Source organism: Biomphalaria glabrata, chromosome 1 (genome assembly GCF_947242115.1).
Source record: "Biomphalaria glabrata chromosome 1, xgBioGlab47.1, whole genome shotgun sequence".
NCBI classification, from domain to species: Eukaryota; Metazoa; Mollusca; class Gastropoda; family Planorbidae; genus Biomphalaria; species Biomphalaria glabrata.
In genome coordinates, this window is record NC_074711.1 from 26,114,179 (window position 1) to 26,135,115 (window position 20,937).

At 32.9% G+C, this 20,937-nt stretch overlaps 2 protein-coding genes across 8 annotated transcripts in view; one reads left to right on the forward strand and one right to left on the reverse strand.

The window, feature by feature from the left end:
- LOC106068062 (probable ATP-dependent RNA helicase DDX56) overlaps positions 1-6,177 on the reverse strand; it is a 17,865-nt gene extending 11,688 nt beyond the window's left edge. Inside the window, exon 1 of the mRNA XM_056030196.1 lies at positions 5,998-6,177. Within this exon, the coding sequence (XP_055886171.1) occupies positions 5,998-6,063 (66 nt within the window). The 5' untranslated portion in view covers positions 6,064-6,177. The remainder of the gene's footprint in view (positions 1-5,997) is intronic.
- Positions 6,178-6,228: 51 nt separating this feature from the next.
- LOC106060785 (DNA-directed DNA/RNA polymerase mu-like) lies at positions 6,229-20,210 on the forward strand. Of its 7 annotated transcripts, none has more exons than XM_056030157.1 (11): positions 6,229-6,319; positions 9,105-9,270; positions 10,253-10,430; positions 10,800-10,907; positions 11,753-11,932; positions 12,482-12,553; positions 13,857-13,980; positions 15,566-15,698; positions 16,327-16,470; positions 18,083-18,659; positions 19,372-20,210. In XM_056030157.1, exons 2-11 carry the CDS (start codon positions 9,122-9,124, stop codon positions 19,456-19,458), a joined length of 1,752 nt encoding a protein of 583 aa, XP_055886132.1. In that variant the 5' UTR covers positions 6,229-6,319; positions 9,105-9,121; the 3' UTR covers positions 19,459-20,210. The 7 variants fall into 7 exon arrangements, with proteins under 7 accessions (XP_055886132.1, XP_055886123.1, XP_055886145.1 ...); XM_056030148.1 differs by having other exon boundaries at positions 6,241-6,368; XM_056030162.1 differs by having other exon boundaries at positions 6,252-6,319; positions 9,072-9,270.
- The last annotated feature ends 727 nt before the right edge of the window (positions 20,211-20,937 follow it).

Genomic DNA, 20,937 nt, shown 5'->3' on the forward strand with positions numbered 1-20,937 from the left:
ATAAGAAACATTCTTAGAGATGCCTTATTCATGATGTATATTCTCTGCGATGGAAATGTACATTTTTAGTTCCTATGTGTATCTTATAGATACTAGAGTCATGGTGTGCATTTGAGGTAATGTTTTATTCTTCTATTAGTTAACATAAATCCTTTTCATAAACAGAGCCAGTAATATATGGGGCAATATTGGCCTATTTGAATGTTAAGTTGACATTTGCTTACTAAAAAATGGCTTTTGGATTGGGGGGGGGGGGGGTGGGGGGGGATTTAGACCTATTCGCGTTTTTTTCCCTAGCAGAATCATTTTCAACCATATAGTTTCCCTGGCTTTTTACGAGTGAAATAATTTTTACGGACTTTTCACAGCTGTATGAGAAATATTTTCGTTAAATCTACAGTAGATCTAGACTCTTGATCTAAGTCGCTAAAATTCGCGGACTTTTCACGGCTGTGAGAGAATTATCTTCACTGAATTTACAGTAGATCTAGACTATTGATGTAAGTCACTAAAATTCGCGGACTTTTCAGGGATGTGAGAGAAATATCTTCACTATATATATTCTAGTGATTTAGCGTAAATCTAGAGTCTTGATCAAAGTCACAAAAATTCGCGGACTTTTCACTGCTGTGTGAATATTATCTTCACTAAATTTACAGAAGATCTAGACTATAAAGCTAATTCGCTAAAATTCGTGGACTTTAACTCTAAGTCACTAAATTTTGCGGACATTTCACAGCTGTGTGAGAATTATCTTCACTAGATTCTAGTGATTTAGAGTAAATCTAGAGTCTAGACCAGTGGTTCCCAAACTTTTATATCTCAAAGACCCCTTGCCATGTTTTCTGGTTTTTGGTAGACCCCCTGCTTGACTTACCCGGTATATTGCATTTTTGCAAATTCATCAACTTCATTTTTTTAAACTAATTTCTAACTGTAGTGAGTGTAAGAATGAAAAAGTAATTTAAAGCTACATTTAAAGTGACAGATCTTTTTGTATTCATAAAATTCAAATTTAAACCAATTAAAATAACAATTAATATTTATTACTGAAATTACCGAACACACTGGAAATGTTGCCTTTTTTTGCACGTCTATTATCCATTGCTATGGATATTATGTATCATATAGGAATTTGTTGTTCTATGATATAATCATCAAACATTAAATATTAATTAATCAAGTAATTATAAATTTGCCTTATGTATCATTGTAAAAGTTTTGGCAAGCGCAGTTTCTCGTGTATTTCTTGATCTTTCACGTGTGGCTCAAATATTAAATCCGCAGAACTGTTTTCACTAACAGGAGAAGGGGCGACGGTGAGTAACTGGCACCTAAGCCAGTAACTTTGAGCAGGAAGGGCTCATTAGCCTTGACTTGCTGCCCACCTAGCAGAAGGATAACTGAATTCAAGCCTCTGCTGCGTGCAGCTATACCCAAACACTGGAAGTTTTGTGGGTCAACCCTGTTAAAAATAAGGAGCCGGCGACCCTTAGGAAGTTTAAATCACACAGCATTACATTCTATCAGAGCCTGTGATACCGCTGATCGAAAACACTGTATGTATGTCGTTTGCAATGCATTACACAAGAAGCTTTTAATTTTATAACTCATGCCACCGATGTGCCATTGAACTGTATTGCTGCTACAAGAAATAGTTTTCATAATATCTGATGTAGGTTTGTGTAAAACAGTTTTTACAACTACAACGCCTGATAAAATCAATGTTTTACCTGTAGTGTTTTCCAGTTTTTCCTTTTCGTTAAGAGATGTTGTAAGACACAATTAAACCATCAACTTCTCTATATGATGTCGAAGAGGTATTTTGTGGGTCTATTCTGAACTTTATCTTTGAGTGTTCGAAAGTTTTACAAACCTTTATCTATTTTGTCAGGGTGGCATTGTCTCAAATGATCCTCCAGCGTAATTCATATTGTCATAAAACCGCTTATTTGACAAGGAAAGAATGGATCCCAATTTTAAATAATCAACTCTGTACCGTCTTTCTTTATGTTAAACATTAGTTGAAATTGAAATAAGTATTGAAATTAAATGCAACAATTTTTCGTTTGAATAGCATGATACATATTTAAAGGATTAACTAAGGTACAAATCATGGATTAGTTTAGGAAATAATTACATTAATGGGATGTGAAAATTAAAGTCGCCACCTGATGAAATGAAATTTATTATCGTAGAACCCGTGGACATCTCATAGACCCCCAATTTATTTTTCATCTTTCGTAGACCCCTTGGAAGTCTTCGTAGACCCCTGGGGGTCTATATAGACCCCTTTGGGAATCACTGGTCTAGACATAAGTCACTAAAATTCACGGACTTTTCGCGGCTGTGTGCGAATTATCTTCACTGAATATACCGTAGATCTAAAGTCTAGATATAAGTTACTAAAATTTGCAGACTTTTCGCGGCAGTATGCGAATTATCTTCACTGGATATACCGTAGATCTAGAGTCTAAATTTGTGGGCTTTTCACTTCTTTGTGCTAATTATCTTCACTAGACTCAAAGTGATTTAGCATAAATCTAGAATCTAGCGTATTTCTAGAGTAATCTAGACATTAGATGTATCGAGATCATTAAATTGACAAAAATTCACGGAGTTTTCAGGTTAGGTGCGAATTATTTTCACTAGATCTAAATTAGATCTAAATCTAAATCTAGATACTATTACAGTTACTAGATACTAGCTAGATCTAGAAGATTTATGGACTTTCCACGCGAAGTCACTCTTAGTCTTACACTTACAACAAGAAGATTTTAGGTGAGGGAGGGCCCGGAGGAGTGTAGCCTACAAATTAGTCTTGTAATTGCTCTAATTATAGGCAATAGTCACTACAGACTACATCTAGCGCGTCTTTAGTGGTAACAATAAATGACTTCAGAAAAATACTGCCAGGTGAAATGCTTGCTTGAGCCAAGGCCATCTTCAATCACGAGGTCGCGCTTCACAAGTGGGTGAAAGGCGGTGTAAACACGTCTCTGGTCAGCTCATTAACACAGCCAGCCCGTAAGGTCATGCGATCAGAATGCCTAGATACGCTGTTGTTTTTCCCCTCACATTTTTAGCAAGAAATAAGCAAAATTATATTAAAAAAAAAATATTGGGTAAAAATTTTAGGAGAGTGGACAAAATTTTAGGAGACTTTCGGCAGTTTTTAGGAGAATTTTAGGAGACTTTTCATTTTTTAGGAGATTTTAGGAGCGCTACGAACCCTGTATATATTGAACAGTTTAAAAGGAGGAATTTAAATTTATAAGTGGCAAATGAAAATAAAATTTATATTTTAAAATATTATTAGAAAATTACGAAAAACTAAAATTTTTCTAATTTTCTCCAGAGTCTACAAAAAGAAAAATGCTCCCGATTGTCAAGTTTTCACCACAATTTAAGCTTTTAAATTGATCTAGATCTATTTAGTTATAGATAAATTTATGTTTTATGGTTCAAAAGTTATTGTCCGAAGCTTCCTGACATCATATATGCCATATATGGACTATGGACTAGGTACTCTCACAGGCGGCCATTTTGGATCTAAAAACACATTTGACATCAAAACAATAAATTTCCTGTTTTACAAAACTGAAATTAAGCATGTCCTAAGAAAAGAAATTGCTTTATATTGTTTTTATGACATTTTCTTGAGTTTATTCTAAAGATCATCATCATCATCATCAAACTCCATTAGAGTGAGGGCTTGAGAGGCTCAAATCCTCTCTTGCAAAAGCCCTGGACAGAAACCCTGCTGTCTTGCGTAGTGCATAAATGTCGCCATACAGGTCGAGAATTTTGGGTTTCCCAGACCTGTTGAGACGGAGATCAGCAAGTCTGGGGCAGTCAAACAGAATATGAGGCACGGTTTCTTCTTCTTCCCCGCAGCGGGGGCACCGTGAATCAAAATTTGGCCATAGCTAAAGATAAGAGGTTTCTCTAACGCCTAGTGGAAAAAAAAGTAATTTTTTTCTCTTACTATGTCCAAAATATTTTAATCAGATTAGAAAGGTTCAAATAACAAGGGAAAAAATATAGGTCTCTGTACAAATAAATGTTTTAACTATACACTTACTACTTAGAAAATTCATTCCTTTGATACCAAATTTATTAGGATTAAACGAGTCAACGACCCTTTAAAACTTAGCACACTTTTCCATGTACTAAAATTTCACTAAGGCTGGGATGACCTGGTCAGTCGATGTTGAGACACAAGAAGCTAAAATCTGTAAATCTAGGTATCTAAAATATTCTTTAAAATAAATATACTTAAATAGATCTAAATCTTAAATCTGAAAATTCTTTTTGTAATCTACACTATTGTTCTGTAACAAGATAGATTCTATCTAGATCAATTTAAAAGCTTATTGTGTTGAAAACTTAACAACCAGAAGCATTTATAGACTCTACTTATAGAAAATTTGAAAAATTTTTGTTTTTCGTAATTAACTAAATGAATTATTTTAAAATTTTAATTTCATTTTGACTTGCCACTTATAAATTAAAATTCCTCCTTTGAAACTGTACAATTTGATATATATATAGATCTACATCTATATACTTTTGTATATATATATATGTATTCACAATAGACTAGTTTTTGAAATATTCACATAAAAAAAAAATGTGCTTCACTTTTTTATTTATTTCTCTATTAATATAAAGTCCATGTCCATAGGATGTCAGGATGCTTCGGACCCACTTAAAATCACAATAACTTTTGAACCAATAATGATAGTGTTAGCATCATAAATTTGGCGTTGTTGGAAAAAATTTTTCATCCTCTTTCATTCTATTACACACTAGACAGATATTACCCGCTGACCGCGGGTCTTAACTTGCGTATTCCTAATATAGTTACTGATTTACTGCATTAGAAACGATTAAAGAAAATAATGATGTTATTAAGTAAAGTGAATGCATGAATTCATGATTTTTAAAAATAATATGAATGGAGCTAAATATAGCTAATTGACCTTAATTCAATTTTTTATGAAAACATTGGCGAAAGAATGTAGATCTATGTAAAAATGCTTTAGAAAAACAAAATTGAATGCTAATTTGATTAAAATATGAAATGAATGAACTATAATTAGTATGTTAATGTGTTTAATAATATAAGTATCTTTGAGAAGAGAAGTTCTATCAACTTAGAGCTGAAATAGTGTTTTAGACGTAGGAAAATAGAGTTTTGCAACATTTCGGTCTGCGCATGCGTGACCTTTTCTATTAGATTACGTGAATGAATGAAACTATTAGAATACGGCTTCACAGCTCTAGCAAATGAATGTATGAAAAATGCTTTAGAAAATCCAATTTGAATCATGTTAATTTGATCAAAATATGAAATGAATGGACTATAATTAGTATGTCCATGTGTTAAAGTAAAACTATCTTTGCGAAGAGAAGATATATCATCTTAGAGATAAAATAGAGTTCGAAATAAAGTTTTACCGAAAAAGAATCGAAGTCAATTTTCAAACAATTGGATTAGCTGTGATACTGTGAATGTTAGCTGCATGTGAGATGAAACATTCAAATTAAAAATCATACAATGGGGTAGCTGTGTTCTAAATTTCAAGCTTTTATCTATTATGGTTATAAAGTTATGATGAGATAAAGACGAAAATTCATTTTTTCGATCACAGCTTTTTGGACATTTTCTTTATTTTCTAGATGCTAGATCTATACTCCACTAGACTCACTAGTGACTATAGTCCATTTTTCTACACATAAAACGGCATAATTTTGCTCCTGTATAACATAGAAAGATAAATGTGGTATCATTGTAGGTAACCCTCTCAGCAAGCTCTACATAACTAGATCTAGGTCTAAATAGCTTCTGTTCATCGCTATATACTATATATTATATAAATTAGATCTATATATTTATTTTGAATTTTTTGTCAAAGTTTAATTTTTTAAGTTATCAAAGTACCTACCCTAGGCCTAGGCCGCTAGGTCTAGCTAGACTAATGTCTAATTTACCTCTAAAATTCGATCGTCTATGCCCATTTCATGAAACTGCAGGGTTTCCTCTTCGTCTGAATCCATGGTATTAGATTTAGATCTATCACAGTATCTATGTAATCTAGATCTAAAAGATCTCAAGAATCCAAGAGTCTAGTAACCTGGGTGAGATATTAATGAAGTTACCGGAAGTAGATCCAGTTTACTTCATAACGTGGTTTCGTTTTCAAGTATAATTTGTATCGCCGTTTTAGTTTGGGTACCATATAGACTCATTATAGAGTATAGAGTATAGAGTCTAGATCTAGTGCCGCTACGGATTATTCAAAGTTTCAAGCTTGTAATATAGATGATTAGATCTAGATCTAGTAAATCTAATGCTAATAACGGTTAATAATATATACAGTCTATATTAATACTATATAATAATTCATTCTAGATCTAAGATCTAGAAATCTAGTCTAATTCTAAAGTCTAAAGCTCAAGATGTTCATTATTATTTTTTTTATATAGATCTAGACATCTAGAATCTAGTCTAGACTCTATAAATTATATAATAAATATAATAATTAATATACTAATATAGATCTAGATCTAGACGAGATCTATATTAACTATTAATTATAGTCCATAGTCCTCATAGACAGTAACATTCATCATTCTACTAAATTCTAGATCTATAGAATATAGATCTAGATCTACCACTTTATGGAGGAAAACTTCAAATATGCCCCTTTCCTTAAAAACGTGAGACTTCAGGAGAGAGAAATGATACCCACAGAGAATGTCACAATTTAATTATAATATTCTTGGAGAATTAAAGTCAACCATCTATCTACTCATTATCTAGTCCTACTATATATATAGGCCTACTAAGTCCTAGATTCTAGATCTATCTACTATAGGCCTACAGAGTTGTAGACCAGAGGAGAGCTGTTATTAGTGTTTGTCAACATTGGCACTAGCATTACCATATAATCTTGGACTCGAATTACATGCCTTAAATGAGCATCAATACCTTCCTTTCTTCATATCTAAAGTTTGTAAAATATTTTACATGTTTTGTAAGTTTTGGGTGTTCCTTCAGAGTTGAAGATTTGTTTTCTACGTCTTAAACCAAACCTCCCACAGGCACAGGGCAGCAAGCAGGAACATCAAGATGACTAAATGCAGTCCAGTGTGATAATGTAGAAAAAAAATACAATTAGATCTAATTCATGCATCAATGTCAAAAACATGTAGGCCTATATGTAGGCCTTTTTGTAATTGTACGATGGATAATGGAATTCATTAATGATATGGGGCCTACTAAGCTCTGCACACTAGAGCGGCATGCACACAGCACTGAACTCCCTAATGTGTCTAGATTAGACCAAATAGATTAACAACACATTAGATCTTTTTCTTCTTCTTCTTCTTCTTCTTCTAGCCAGCTTTATTGCTGCTGAGCTGTGAGCTCTTTTGCAGACTGTGCCAAGGAAAAAAAGTGTGCTCTTTTCTTCATTTGTTCAGCACTGCCGTACAGGGTGTTGGTTATGTTGGGCTGTAGTGGAAGTAGGGTCTGCCTAAGGTGGATTAGGGAGGGGCATTCAAAGAGGATATGGTTTACGGTTTCAAAGGGGTGGGCGCAATGTCTGCAAAGGGGTAGTTGTTTGGAGTTTATTTTGTTCAGGTGGTAATTTAATAGTGGTGTGTGTCCTGTTCTTAGTTGGAAGATTGTAGATTGTTCTTTGCGGGAGAGGAAGTTAATACTGTCCAGTTTGTTAGGCGTAGTCATTTCTCTGTACATGGCTCTGCCTGTGTTTCCTGATGCCCATTGGTTGAGCCACTCCTCTTTGTGATTGTTGACTAACATTGACCTTAGGGTGAGGTAGTTAACAGGTCTATCTGGTTGTTCCATAGATGAACCTGCCTTTGATAGCTTATCTGCCTTTTCATTTCCCATGATGCCAATGTGTCCAGGGATCCACTGTAGTGTAATATTGATATTTAATTTTGATATCAGATCCTTACGGATAATAAAGATTATTATTATTATTATTATTATTATTATTATTATTATTATTATTATTATTATTATTTCTTAACCAACAGACCTTGATTAGTGGCAGACTATGACATTATCCCCATCTTGATGAAACTATCAAAAAATCAAACAAACATTAGGGTTTATTAAAATAAATTTCTATAAATCAAATAAAAACATAAAACTAAAATGTTATTTAACCTTGGTTAGGCCAATAATAAAATAAGCATCCTCTGTTTTGGACCCCTCAACTCAAGAAAACATTAAGAGACTGGAACAGACACAAAATAGAGCAGTGAGATTCATAACAAACGAATATTCACATTTGACTAGAGTAACACCTTTAGTAAAATCACTAAATTTAGAAAGCCTTCAGGACAGAAGACTGAAAAGTAAAGTAGAAATTATACATAAAACACTGAACCATAATCTTCAAATACAAAAACAAAATTTAATAAAATACTCAGAAAGACACAAAGATAAAGGCACATTCCTCGTTCCATATGCAAAGACAAATTTGTACAAATGCTTTTTCTTCCCTAGCGCTATTAGAGCATGGAATGGGTTGCCTGAGCTAGCCAGGAAAACCAGTGACTTGGCAGAATTTAAGTCATTGGTTAATATGCATGACTACATGCATGACGTGTAGGAAGAAATCATCTTTTTTGAAGTAATGTCTGTATCATATAAGATAAGATTATCCCTGGACTATGATATTATCCCTGGACTATTTGACCATGATATCTTTAAAATACAGTCAGATAAATGCAGTACATATTTATATATAACCAATATAAAACCCAAAGGGAAAATCTTACTCTGGAACAAATGCAACCTAACACAACTACACCATGCTGCATTAAACTTTCAACAAACATTCTTCTCAGAAAAAGACATTAACCAACCAGTTGATGACTTCTGAAATTTCAATAAAGAAACTTTGCAAACAGAGAGAAAACCAATTTAGGAAATTTAAAGAAACTAAGGCTCAAAACACGAAGAATCAATGTCATGTTATAAAATTGAGTGTGTTATATAAGAAATTCATTATTTTTATTACATCCAGGCTTCTCTTAAGCAAATTGTAAATGTATTGTAGATTACCTGTAAAGTGAAATGACAGCTGAATACAGAGATGACAAGGATAATGAATTTGCAAAACCAGCAGTGTTATATATTTTACCTCATAAATTTCAAAAGAAGAGGCTTATGGATATGAAACAATCAATGCTCAATAAAAAAATCATATTTTTAAATGAGTTAGAGTAAGTAAAGTGTTTCAAATTATTTCTGTTATATATATATATATATATATATATGGCTTTTATATATATATATCTGGCGTCCGTGGGAGACTGTAACTTGTGCCCATTCCACCCAATCCACTATCTGCACTCTCTTGCCTAGAATGATGATCAGAAGTACCAGTTTGTCCGAAGAAGGGGTCAGTGGTCAGTTCACTTGATTGTGAGAGAGATGTAATATCTCCTGGTGTACCCAAGACAGACTCACCTACCTGGGCTCTCAAAGCCATTTCCTGTCTTGCTATCTCATCTTGTCTCTTCTTCAGAGCTTCCTGTTCCATCTGGAGTTGCTGTAGCTTCAACTGTTTCAACTGATCCTGCTGTGATGTGAGGAGGTTTGAACCACTGGTTGCATTCTGGGATTGAAACTTCATACCTGGCCGTTGTAAGTGATCAGTTAGGTCCTCCCGCGCCGTTCGGCGCATTGGGCAGCAAGCTGTCTCCATAATGATCTGTCACTGGCAATGTCTGAAGCCTCCTCCCACCTGGTGTCCACTGTTCTGAGGTCCTCCATGAAGGTGTGTCGCCAGGTAATACGAGGACGTCCCTGTTTGCGCTTTCCTCGTTTTGGCTTCCATGTTATCGCAACTCTTGGTGTGCGTAATTCATTTTGACGTAGAACATGTCCCGCAAACCTCATGCGACGCTCAGTCACAACCTCACTAAGTGTTCGACTCCCAGTTCGGCATAGGATTATATATATATAATCAAAACAAACTACAAGTATGAGAAACAAACTACTTTAATGGTTGGAAACAATATTGTATAGTTAAATGATGCCACATTTTTCTTTTTAAATCCTTTTTTAAATAATATAAACAATGCTATAGTTAATATTCTTCAAAATCTTCATTGTCCTATTTTTTAAAATGTATCTTGTTTCAAATTTTTGTTCATACAATAACACTAAATATTTACATTCTCTTTTTTCTTATTTTCATAGTTCAAAGGTCACACACATAGTTACTGAGTGTCTGAGCTATGAACAAGCAATGAAGTTTTTGGATGTAAATAAAGCAGAAGTTCCGAAAAATGCTTTGATTGTATCCACCTCCTGGCTTGTGGAATGTTTAAAAAATTCAAAAGTTTTGCCTGTGCTGGAATGTCATAGAATTAAAAAAGTATAACAATAAAATTATCCTATCTTAAATAACTCTTTAATGACATGTATATCAATATTGTATGTACTTCATAAAGTAGCAGAAATTGTAAAAATGTTTTACATGTTTAGGATATTCCTTCGGAGTTGAAGATATTATAATCTACTTGCTAGTCCAAACCACCCGCAGGATGATGGGGGATGGCTGCAGACAGGGCATGAACCCTGGACCATTGATTAAACAGAACAAAAGCCTAGTGTGCATATAGCACAACCAGGCAGCCATATATTTATGCAATTAAAATTAGAAATTGTGCTTTTCATAATGATAGAAAAATAATATCTTAGATTTTTTTCTCTGAAATAAAAATGTGCTACTTTGTTCTTATAGGTTGAAAAAAAGGATGCTGATCATGTGGATACAAGTAATGTTACAGAAGTCTCAGATTGGGCTTGTAAACGAGGTGCCACGTTAACACATTGTAATGAAAAATTTACAGTAGGTTTTGTTAATACTTTCAGCTGTATTTTTATTTTATATATCAGTATTACTATTAAATATTTATTATTATAAGGTCATTAAAACATTTCTTTTGATTATATATATAAACATTTCTTTTGATTATATATATATATATATATAAATATATATATATATATATATATATATATATATATATATATATATATATATATATATATATATATATATATATATATATATATATATATATATATATATATATATATATATATACTGCACTCCTTACTAATCTTTGGACTCGAAGACAAGCCTTATTATTTATATGTTTATTTTTTTTTAATTTGTTTAACATAATCAGTAAAAACTGGTGCCTAAACCAGAAAGCTTTGGTCAGGAGGGGCTCATTAGCCATGGCTGGCTACCCACCTTAGAGAAGGAAAACTCTGAATTCAAACGTCTGCTGACTTGCAGCTATACCCAATCATTGAAAAGGCTTTAGGAGTAAACCCTGAGGAAAATTCAGGAGCCAGGGGTCATTAGGCATTTTACATCACACAGTGCTACACCCTGCGATGCCCTGACCTCAAACTGTATCTGCACTTGCTGTTCCTTTGGATACATCAGCTGCATGGAGAGGGGGAAACTACTGTGTGGGCGACATCGTTCCAACCATAGCTGATGCCCAGGCATTCATCTCATTTACATATATAATCAATAAAAAATATTTTTTAATATTTTCCTTTTGAAATGTTTAAATTATAGCTTGTTTTCCATTTTTGTATTTGGTCATGGGATTTATTTATAAAGACTTAAAAAACTAAAATGCAATTGAAAAATAATTTTAAGTTTTGTTTTTAAAGGAAGCACTTGAGTTACTACAAAATCATGCTGAATTACGCAATGAAGCTAGTGATTATTCCAGAGCTCTAGCATTTCGCAGGGCTTCTTGTGTTTTGAAATCTCTTCCATTTGCATTGACTGATGTACAGCAGCTGATTGGTTATAAGGACATTGGTGAACATGTTAGAAAAGTTTTAGCTGTAAGTATTTCAAATGACATGTGAGGATGTTAGAAAAGTTTTAGCTCTAAGTATGTCAGATGACATTTTAGAAAGATTATAGCTGCAAGTAATTTCAATGACATATGAACATGCTAGAAAGGTTATAGTTGTAAGTAATTCAACTTTCATCTTTTTGTAGGATATCTATTCACATAGGCCTAGAGAGTAGAATGTTAGACAGGTTTTAGCTCTTAGTATTTCAAATGACATGCTATTAAGGTTTTAGCTCTAAGTATTTCAAATGACATACTATAAAGGTTTTAGTTGTAAGTATTCAAATGACACATGAACATGCTAGAAAGGTTATAGTTGTAAGTAATTTAACTGTCATAATCTTTTTGTATGAAATCTATTCACTTATAGAATAGACTTTAGTTAACAGACGAGTCACTTGGATAATAAAGCTTTTTTTCTCATAAATACAAAAGCTACATATATAAAAAGAAAATTGGCGTTGATTGCCATAATGGCTCAATAGTAAGTCTGTTGCTTACTTTGAACTAGTTTTCAATTCTTTTAATTCCCTAGGATATTTTGGATTATGGTTCAAGCCCTGAAGTTGAAGAGATACGAAATTCAGAATGGTTTCATAAAATGAAGGTTTGTTTGTTTTTTAGCGGCCCGCGAAAGGGGAAAAGACGCTATTAGTTTTGTGCGAAATGTCTGTCCGTCTGCCCGTCCGTCCCATTTAGATCTCGTAAACTAGAAAAGATATTGAAAATCGGACATCACAATATTTTAGACCATTCAAAGTTCTGATGCAACGGCTCCTTTTTTTTTTCTGAAAGCGAAAAATCTAATTTTTAAAATCAGTTATGCAAGCAGTTTTTTTTATGTGAAAAAGCTAATTAGTATGCATTACAAGTTAGACCTAATTTAAAAAGAATAGTAATCTTGTAAACTTCATTTTTGTGAACTTTTTTTATTGCGGAATTTTTTTTGTTTTTTTTTTTGAGGATTCGAATAAGAGATTGAGCCTTTTCAAAACAATTAGATCAATTATAAGACATCAGTTAGGCCAGGGGAGGCGCTGTGGCTGAGCGGTAAAGCGCTTGGCTTCCGAACCGGGGTCCCGGGTTCGAATCCTGGTGAAGACTGGGATTTTCAACTTTGGAATCTTTGGGCGCCTCTTAGTCCACTCAGCTCTAATGGGTACCTGACATTAGTTGGGGAAGAGTAACGGCGGTTGGTCGTTGTACTGGCTACATCACACCCTCGTTAACTGTAGGCCACAAAAACAGATGAACTTTACATCATCTGCCCTATAGACCACAAGGTCTGAAAGGGGAACTAGTTAGGCCAGGTTCACATCAAACTTTACATTCACTTTCATCTATCCTTTGATCTGCGGGACCGTTGGGGGACTACACAAGATCGGTCAACTTTCTTTCTCCATTCTTATCTCTCATTTGTCTTTGATATAATTTCATTCGGATGTTCTTTCTGAAAATATTGAAGCCTGCCTGGGTGGACCACTTCGGGGGCCGATTTTGAGTTTGTGTTTCCACACAAACTGTCTTTTGTAACCTTGTTATATGTAAATTCATATTAAAGAAAATTCCTAGTAAACTTTTAGATGTATGCAAATGTTAGTCTCAAAGCAACAGATCACTTCTAAGTTTATTAAGAAAATGTGAATGTTTAAAATATTATTCCAAATCTTGGCACTCACAGTAAGATTGATTGCAACAAACAAAACCCTCTAGACGTATGTTACAAACAAACATCACAATGAAACCTGAAGTGATTTAAAACATGCTTATCCCTGATTTTGTACCTGTATCCTCACAAAGTCATTACAGAATGTTAACTATAAAACTATATAAAAACTATTTCATTTCTTTGGAGATCAGAAACCAATTTTTTACTAATTTTACTAATTTTAAATAATTTTTGTTCTCAGCTATTTACAAATGTCTTTGGAGTGGGACCAGCCATTGCTAAATCTTGGATAGACAAAGGTTGGCAGTCAATAGCTGATGTTAGACTGGCAGGTTCCATTAACAAAGATTGGAGAATCTCATGGGGTAAAATGTCTTCCAAAAATGAAATCTCAATAGAATTCTATCATAACATACTATTATAATATTTCGATTGAAGCTAATGAAACAAAAAATAGATATGGAAAAGTGGTTTGATCATTTGGACAAGTTCCGAAAAAAGCCTGCGGAGTCTGGGAGCACATTAGGTGCTTCCCCTGGTGGAGGCTTCCCAGGCCTTAGATAGCTATTATAGCACAGTGCAGGACAGGCCACTGTTCCATTGGTTCATATTTTGAACAATTATGGCCACACTTTGACCCACAGTGCCCTTGCCCTGGGGAAGAAGAGGAAATCATGTCTCATATTCTTTTTTACTGCCCCAGACTTGCTAATCTCTGTCTCAAAAGGTCTGAAAAACCACAAATTCTCATCCTGTATAGTGACACTTATATATATATATATATGAATGGGAAGTTAACAAATCTATATATAAATAACAAGTAGGCCTAACATTCAAAAGTTTTTTTATAAAGACAATATCAATTCCTCCTTTAAAGAGTCTGATCAATTTTTTGTAAGAGTGATTATTTAACTCTTAATAACTAATAAATGATAGCTATTTAAAAAAATGGAACAATTTTTAACAATTACATCAATTCCCCCTGCCCACAAAAAAAAAAAAAATCCTAAGCAAATGCATAAAATCCACTCAGAATATATACAATTTTAACGATAGGCCTATAGATCAAGACTTAGAAGAGGGTGCACAAAATGTTTCTCAATGTCTATTTATTAAACTCTTTAATTAATAAAACCTACATGTGAGGATACCCACTGACATGTGTCTGTTCATGATAAAGATTGTCTAGACCAAATTTAATTTTAAAAGATAATATTTAGAAAAACTATAATGGTCAAACTAGAGTTTCCTTGCCAATCAGCTAGTAATTGTCTTCTAGAAAAATCGTTAGAGCCATTTACGAGAATCATGTCCACCCAGGTACCAGCCAGTTTCTAGTTGCCATGAAGAAATTATAAGCGCAGAAGAGGAATTTAAAAAAAAAATGATTTTAAAAACTTTTAAAAAGAGAAAGACTTTTTAAAAAATAACTGTTTTTTAGTGCACTCATAAAGATTGAGCAGTTTGGTGTGTTAAGTGTTCTGAGAAAAATAAAGTTTTGACCAAACTAATGATTACTGAAATGAAACTGTTTTCCATATGCACCTGTTGATCAATATGTACCCAAAGAAAAAAAAATGTTTTTATTACAAATATTTCAGAAAAGTATGTACTGGGAATTATACAGAACTGTTAAAACATTAGAAGCATGATAAAAACATGCATTTTATGTACTTATCTAATAGTTATACATAGCAATTCTTATTGTTGAAATAGATGTATCTTTTTTATCTCAAAATAATTATTAATGAGCAATGTAGCCTAAAAAGATACACAATTAATTAGAGCCGTTTCTGCAAGACAAATGCACACTATGATTGCTAGCAATAGTTCTTTATGATCTTAATTTAAGCTGTTTACATGTTTTAATAATTTAGACAGTTGTATACTTGTTTTAATAATTTAGACAGTTGTTTACATGTTTTAATAATTTAAACAGTTGTTATTCAGGTCTTGCATTTTATGAGGATCTGTTAACCCCAGTTACTATGCAAGAAGCTGAAGCATTTGAAACTTTGATAAGAACAGAAATGAAGAAGATTTCCCCATTAAGCATAGTAACTGTAACTGGTGGTTTTAGAAGGTAAGATATATATATAGGCCTATAAGCCGCCAATAACCTTCTTTCACACACATATACTTTTGTTGATTAATCAACAGCAGAACATAACAGTATTGTTTTTGTTCCTGTTACTAGTTGGTTATTTATTCAGTCTCTCAAGATATAAATCAAACTTAATGATATATACAATAGCATTAGATCCTATGCTGGTTTTACAGTTCACACATTATGGAACAAACAAAGGAAGTTTACTCTTTAAAAAAATGTGTAAAGTAGGCCTAATCTAAAAAAAGTTTCTTTTCATAAACTTCTGAAAAGAGCCAAGAGTGTCTTTTTGTGGTATGTCTTTATACACTAAGTTATGACACTCTTGAGTGGAAATGAAAATAGATTAAATATCTTGATTTATTTGGTACCTTAACATTCTTTAAGAGACTTAAGAGTTCTTATGGTAGGAAAACTTCAAAACTCAAATAGTTGTCCTTTTTTCTTACCACATTTTACCACATTACGATAAAATAAACTTAAGGTGTGCATTAAAATGTTTTTATATTAATACTAATTTTTAAATAATTTTGGTATAGACATTCTGACTAGAGTCCTATTTATGTCTTACTTGAGTTTGTTTTTTTTTAATTCTGTTTTTCAGAGGCAAATCCAATGGTCATGACATAGATATACTAATGACTCATCCAGATGAAGGTGCTGAAACTAACATTTTATCAAAACTCATGGGAGCATTAAATAAATGTGATTTAGTTCTTAAAGGATATTTTACACAAAACACATTTAGGTAAAAAAGGTAGAATTTTGTTCTAAAATTACTTTTTAGTTATTCCCATAAGAGGAAAAGCCGCTATTAGTTTTGTGTAGTCAATCTGTTAAATTTAAATCTCAAAAACTAGAAGAGCAATTGAAAATTTTATTATCTTTAGTGGCTTGTAAAGTTATTAAATTAATAATGTAAGATATTTTTTCATCAAAATACATTATGTTTGTATTGGGGGCCTACTCTCAAAATAATGTAAAAACATATGTATCTATTTGGGCCACTTATACCAGTGTCTTCTAGTGCATCAACTGTTAATTAATAACAGAAAATGTTTATCAATATTTAAAAAAACAACTAATAATGCACTTTTTGTATACATACACATGATTACACATGTAAAAGCCAATGGGGCACTTCTTAGGACAGTGGTTTTAAACCGTTTACTGTTCTGTGCTATTTTCCACCAACTGAAGAAATATTTTTTTTCATAAGCCTAAGTAACTGTATTTTTTATAATGTAATTAAATCATATTATAATTTAAATATCTAATATGCATGTTGCATTTTCATTTGAGAAACCGAACATTGGCAAAGCTTTCGTGATTAATCAAGTAATAAACTGTAATATTTGTGTAATATATATTTCTGCTTATAATTAAATTACAAATAAATGAAATTTTATCTTAATGACTTTCATTTATTTTACTTGTCTATTGCGTATTCACCATATGACAATTTGAAAATTTCTGATTGCTGATACTCTTATAGCAAATTATGCAAAAACATACTAATGGCTTGAATTCACCTTCAATTCTCAATTCTAGATCTATATAGTTAAAAACAAAAACCTTTGTTGCTTCAACAGTTTTACTATCTATAAGAATTTAGACCTAGACTAACCTATAAACATGCCCATTGAGAGAAGATCAGCCTTTCATCCGTCCGTAGTACACACTCCAGGACTCTAATTTTGCTATAAATCTCATAGTCTCTGTTGAAAACCATGCAATACTCATGATGGCCATATTCAGATACTGGACAAACAGAATCTTGTGCATTGGGTGTAAGGTTAATGTAACTGATTGTAGGCAATCAAGCTTTAGCCTTTTGTATGAGGGAAAATAGAAGTGTGGTTATTGTAGCTTGTAGCTCATAACTTCTGATATTCTTGCTGAAAATATTTATATCTGTCAATCTACCTGCATTGCGGACCCATAGGCTTTAGTCTTGTTTTTTTTCTTATTGATCAAATTTTTACTACATTTTCGAGAAAGCCCAATAATGTTTTAATCCTTCTGAACTGACCTGTAAAATCCTAAGACCACTGAAAAATTATTCTCAACAGTCAAGCATGGACCTAAATGGTCAAGACTATTCTGGGTTTGGGTCATACTACATAGCTCAGTATCCACCTCCAAATACTTTAAGTTGAAGCAGCCAAAAACCTAATACCACAGGAAATTTTTTTGTGGAACGAAAAAATAGAGAAAAAAAAAACACTACAGGAAAAGGAAAAACATCAGCTTTTGTCACCTATATTCTATGTATTCTGTTAAAGAATAGATAGATTTATTAGATAACAAAAATATGTTTAAAAACATTACATTTTGTTTGCTTGTCTTTATTCTAACAGCTCAGAGATGCTCTCTGATGATAGCAAGAAAGGTCTTCGAAGCCATTTTGACCATTTTGAAAAATGGATAGGTATTTGCAAATTTCCAAAGAGTTTTCAAACTGATCGAAAACTTCAATCAGTTAGAGATAGCTCTGAGACATTGCCTGAAAGTGCTCAACAGCTTTCCCATTACTCTAGAACAATACAGCATCAAGATGTTCTGCCTTCTGAACATGTCAACATCTCAGCAGATAATACCATGTCTCCATGCTCAAAACATACATTCAAGACTGATGATAAACAAAAGTCCCTTACATTAAAAAGGGAAAGAACTGAAATGCTAGAAGATTCTAGTCCTAAAAGCAAGAGATTTAAATATGAAGATTTAAGTGAAAAAGAAGTTATCTCTCTTGCTAATAGTGATAGAAACTGGACTGCTCGTCGTGTGGACTTAATCGTTTCCCCCTACTCTCAGTATTATTATGCTCTAGTGGGTTGGACGGGCAGCAAACACTTTAACCGTGACATTAGACTCTATGCTCAGAAAGTTCTGGGACTTCGATTGACCAGTCATGGATTATTTGACATGAAAAAGGTAAGATTGTTTATTGTTCACTCTGAAATGTAAAAAAAATGCATTTATATGTGTGGTAAAGTGGGTATTCTTGGTGTTTCCATGAATTCAGTTTATGTAAAATGGAATATTTGTGATGTGATGTTTTAAATTATTCTGATTTTCATCTTTTTTAAAGTTCAACTTTTTTGTTATAGTTTTTAATAATAAAATAAATACAGTTTATCAAGAGATGTATTATTAATTTTATATATTTTCTTTGGAACTAGTGTTTATTTTTTTATATATGTCATTAGTCTTTAGTGGGGGGGTGTGGTGGCTGAGTGGGTAAGTGCTTTGATTGCAAACCTGAGGTCCTGGGTCAAATCTCTCTGAAGACTGGGATTTTGAACTTATAAATGCAATTTTTAGGGTGCCCCTGAGTCCACCCAACTATAATGGGTACCTGACTTTAGTTGGGGAAAGTAAAGGCTGTTGGTCATTGTGCTGGCCACATGACACCCTGCTTGTTAACTGTTGGCCAAAGAAACAGATGACCTCAACATCATCTGCCCTATAGACTGCATGGTCTGAAAGGGGAACAATTTTTTTTTCTCTTCCTTCCTCCTTTCTCTATTATATCAATTTCAATAAATTGTAAACAAACAAACAAACTCTATTAATGTAGCTATTTAAATAACTTTAAATCAAAGAATATTAGTCTTAAATCTGGTTGTATTTATGTCATCAACAGGGAGAAGCTTTGCCTGCCAGTAGTGAAGAGGAAGTGTTTAGACATTTACAACTTCCATACAGAGATCCAATGGAAAGAAATTGTTAAATGTGTCAAAATTTTAATAAATAATTTAGCATAAGAAATAATTGTCTTTGGTACTGTTTTTCTTTTGATAGTTAATTTGCTTCCACAAAAGTTACTGTATAATATAGTACAGACTAGTGATGGTTATTGAGTTATTTCATACTTTAGTGGACGGCAGAGATCTTCTTATAAATTAAAGATATTTCTTTAAAGAGAAACATAATTACCTCCCCAGATTGACTGAGTCACTCTTTGAATCAAACAAACAATAAAACGTCTTAATGCTTTTGAAGTTCATAAAGATCCCTGACTTGCTAGCCTATTTTTTGTTTAGTTGTTTTACATTCCTTGATTCATTATTAAATTATATGCTTTGTTTTGTAGTTCTCAAAATGCAATCTGACATAATATTTTTTTTTTCTTTAATTCTTTGCCTCATTGAGTCAAGTCACTGGTATCATTCTCTAAATATGTGTTTCATAGCATTTCAAAGCATATCTAATACTGTTCTTAAACACTTATCTTGTTTCACTTGACCGCTACTCAAACCATCAAACAAGTTTGTTTGAAGAATGAAGATGCTCAATTGTTTTGATATATGTCTATTACTACAATTTCCTCAATTGGTCTATCTACCTTTTAAGCATTTATTACTGTAGAATGAGTGATTGTTGGTTTTCTGTCTATTATTCTTATGCTTAACTTATGAATATTCTTCTTTCATGTTTGACTATTACTAATTTTATCTGACATAAACAGCTAGTTTTACGTTTCATCAATTCCTTCAATTATCAATGTATTTAAATATTATCATTTGTTCATAGTTTACTAGGATATTAAAATTAGTGTTTTTATGATTGCTATTGCAAAAATTGTAATGAAATTTTTAAGACAAATTAATAATAAAAAAAAAACAAGGTTACAAAGACAGTTTGTGTGGAAACACAAAATTAAAATCGGCCCCGGAAGTGGTCCACCCAGACAGGCTTCACTATTTCAGAAAGAACATCCTAATGAAATTATATCAAAGACAAATGAGAGATAAGAATGGAGAAAGAAGGTTGACAGATCTTGTGTAGTGCCCTTAACTGTGCTCTTGGAATTTGGGGATTGTCGTTTGCATTTTTTTTTGTTTTGTTTTTAGAAGAGAAGGATTTAACTGCAAAAACCCCTGGTAGAGGGTTTTAAACTCAACTCCCCCCCTGGCAGGGGGTTTTAAACTCAAAACCACCCTGGTAGGGTTTTTTTAAAACTCAAAACCCCTTGGCTGCGCTGGGGCAAGTGATGGTATAGTATTAAAATGTCACCCAAAATAAACAAAATCAAGCTAACAAGATTACAAAGACAGTTTGTGTGGAAACACAAACTGAAAATCGGCCCCCGAAGTGGTCCACCCAGGAAGGCTTCAATATTTTCAGAAAGAACATCCAAATGAAATTATATCAAAGACAAATGAGAGATAAGAATGGAGAAAGAAGGTTGACAGATCTTGTGTAGTGC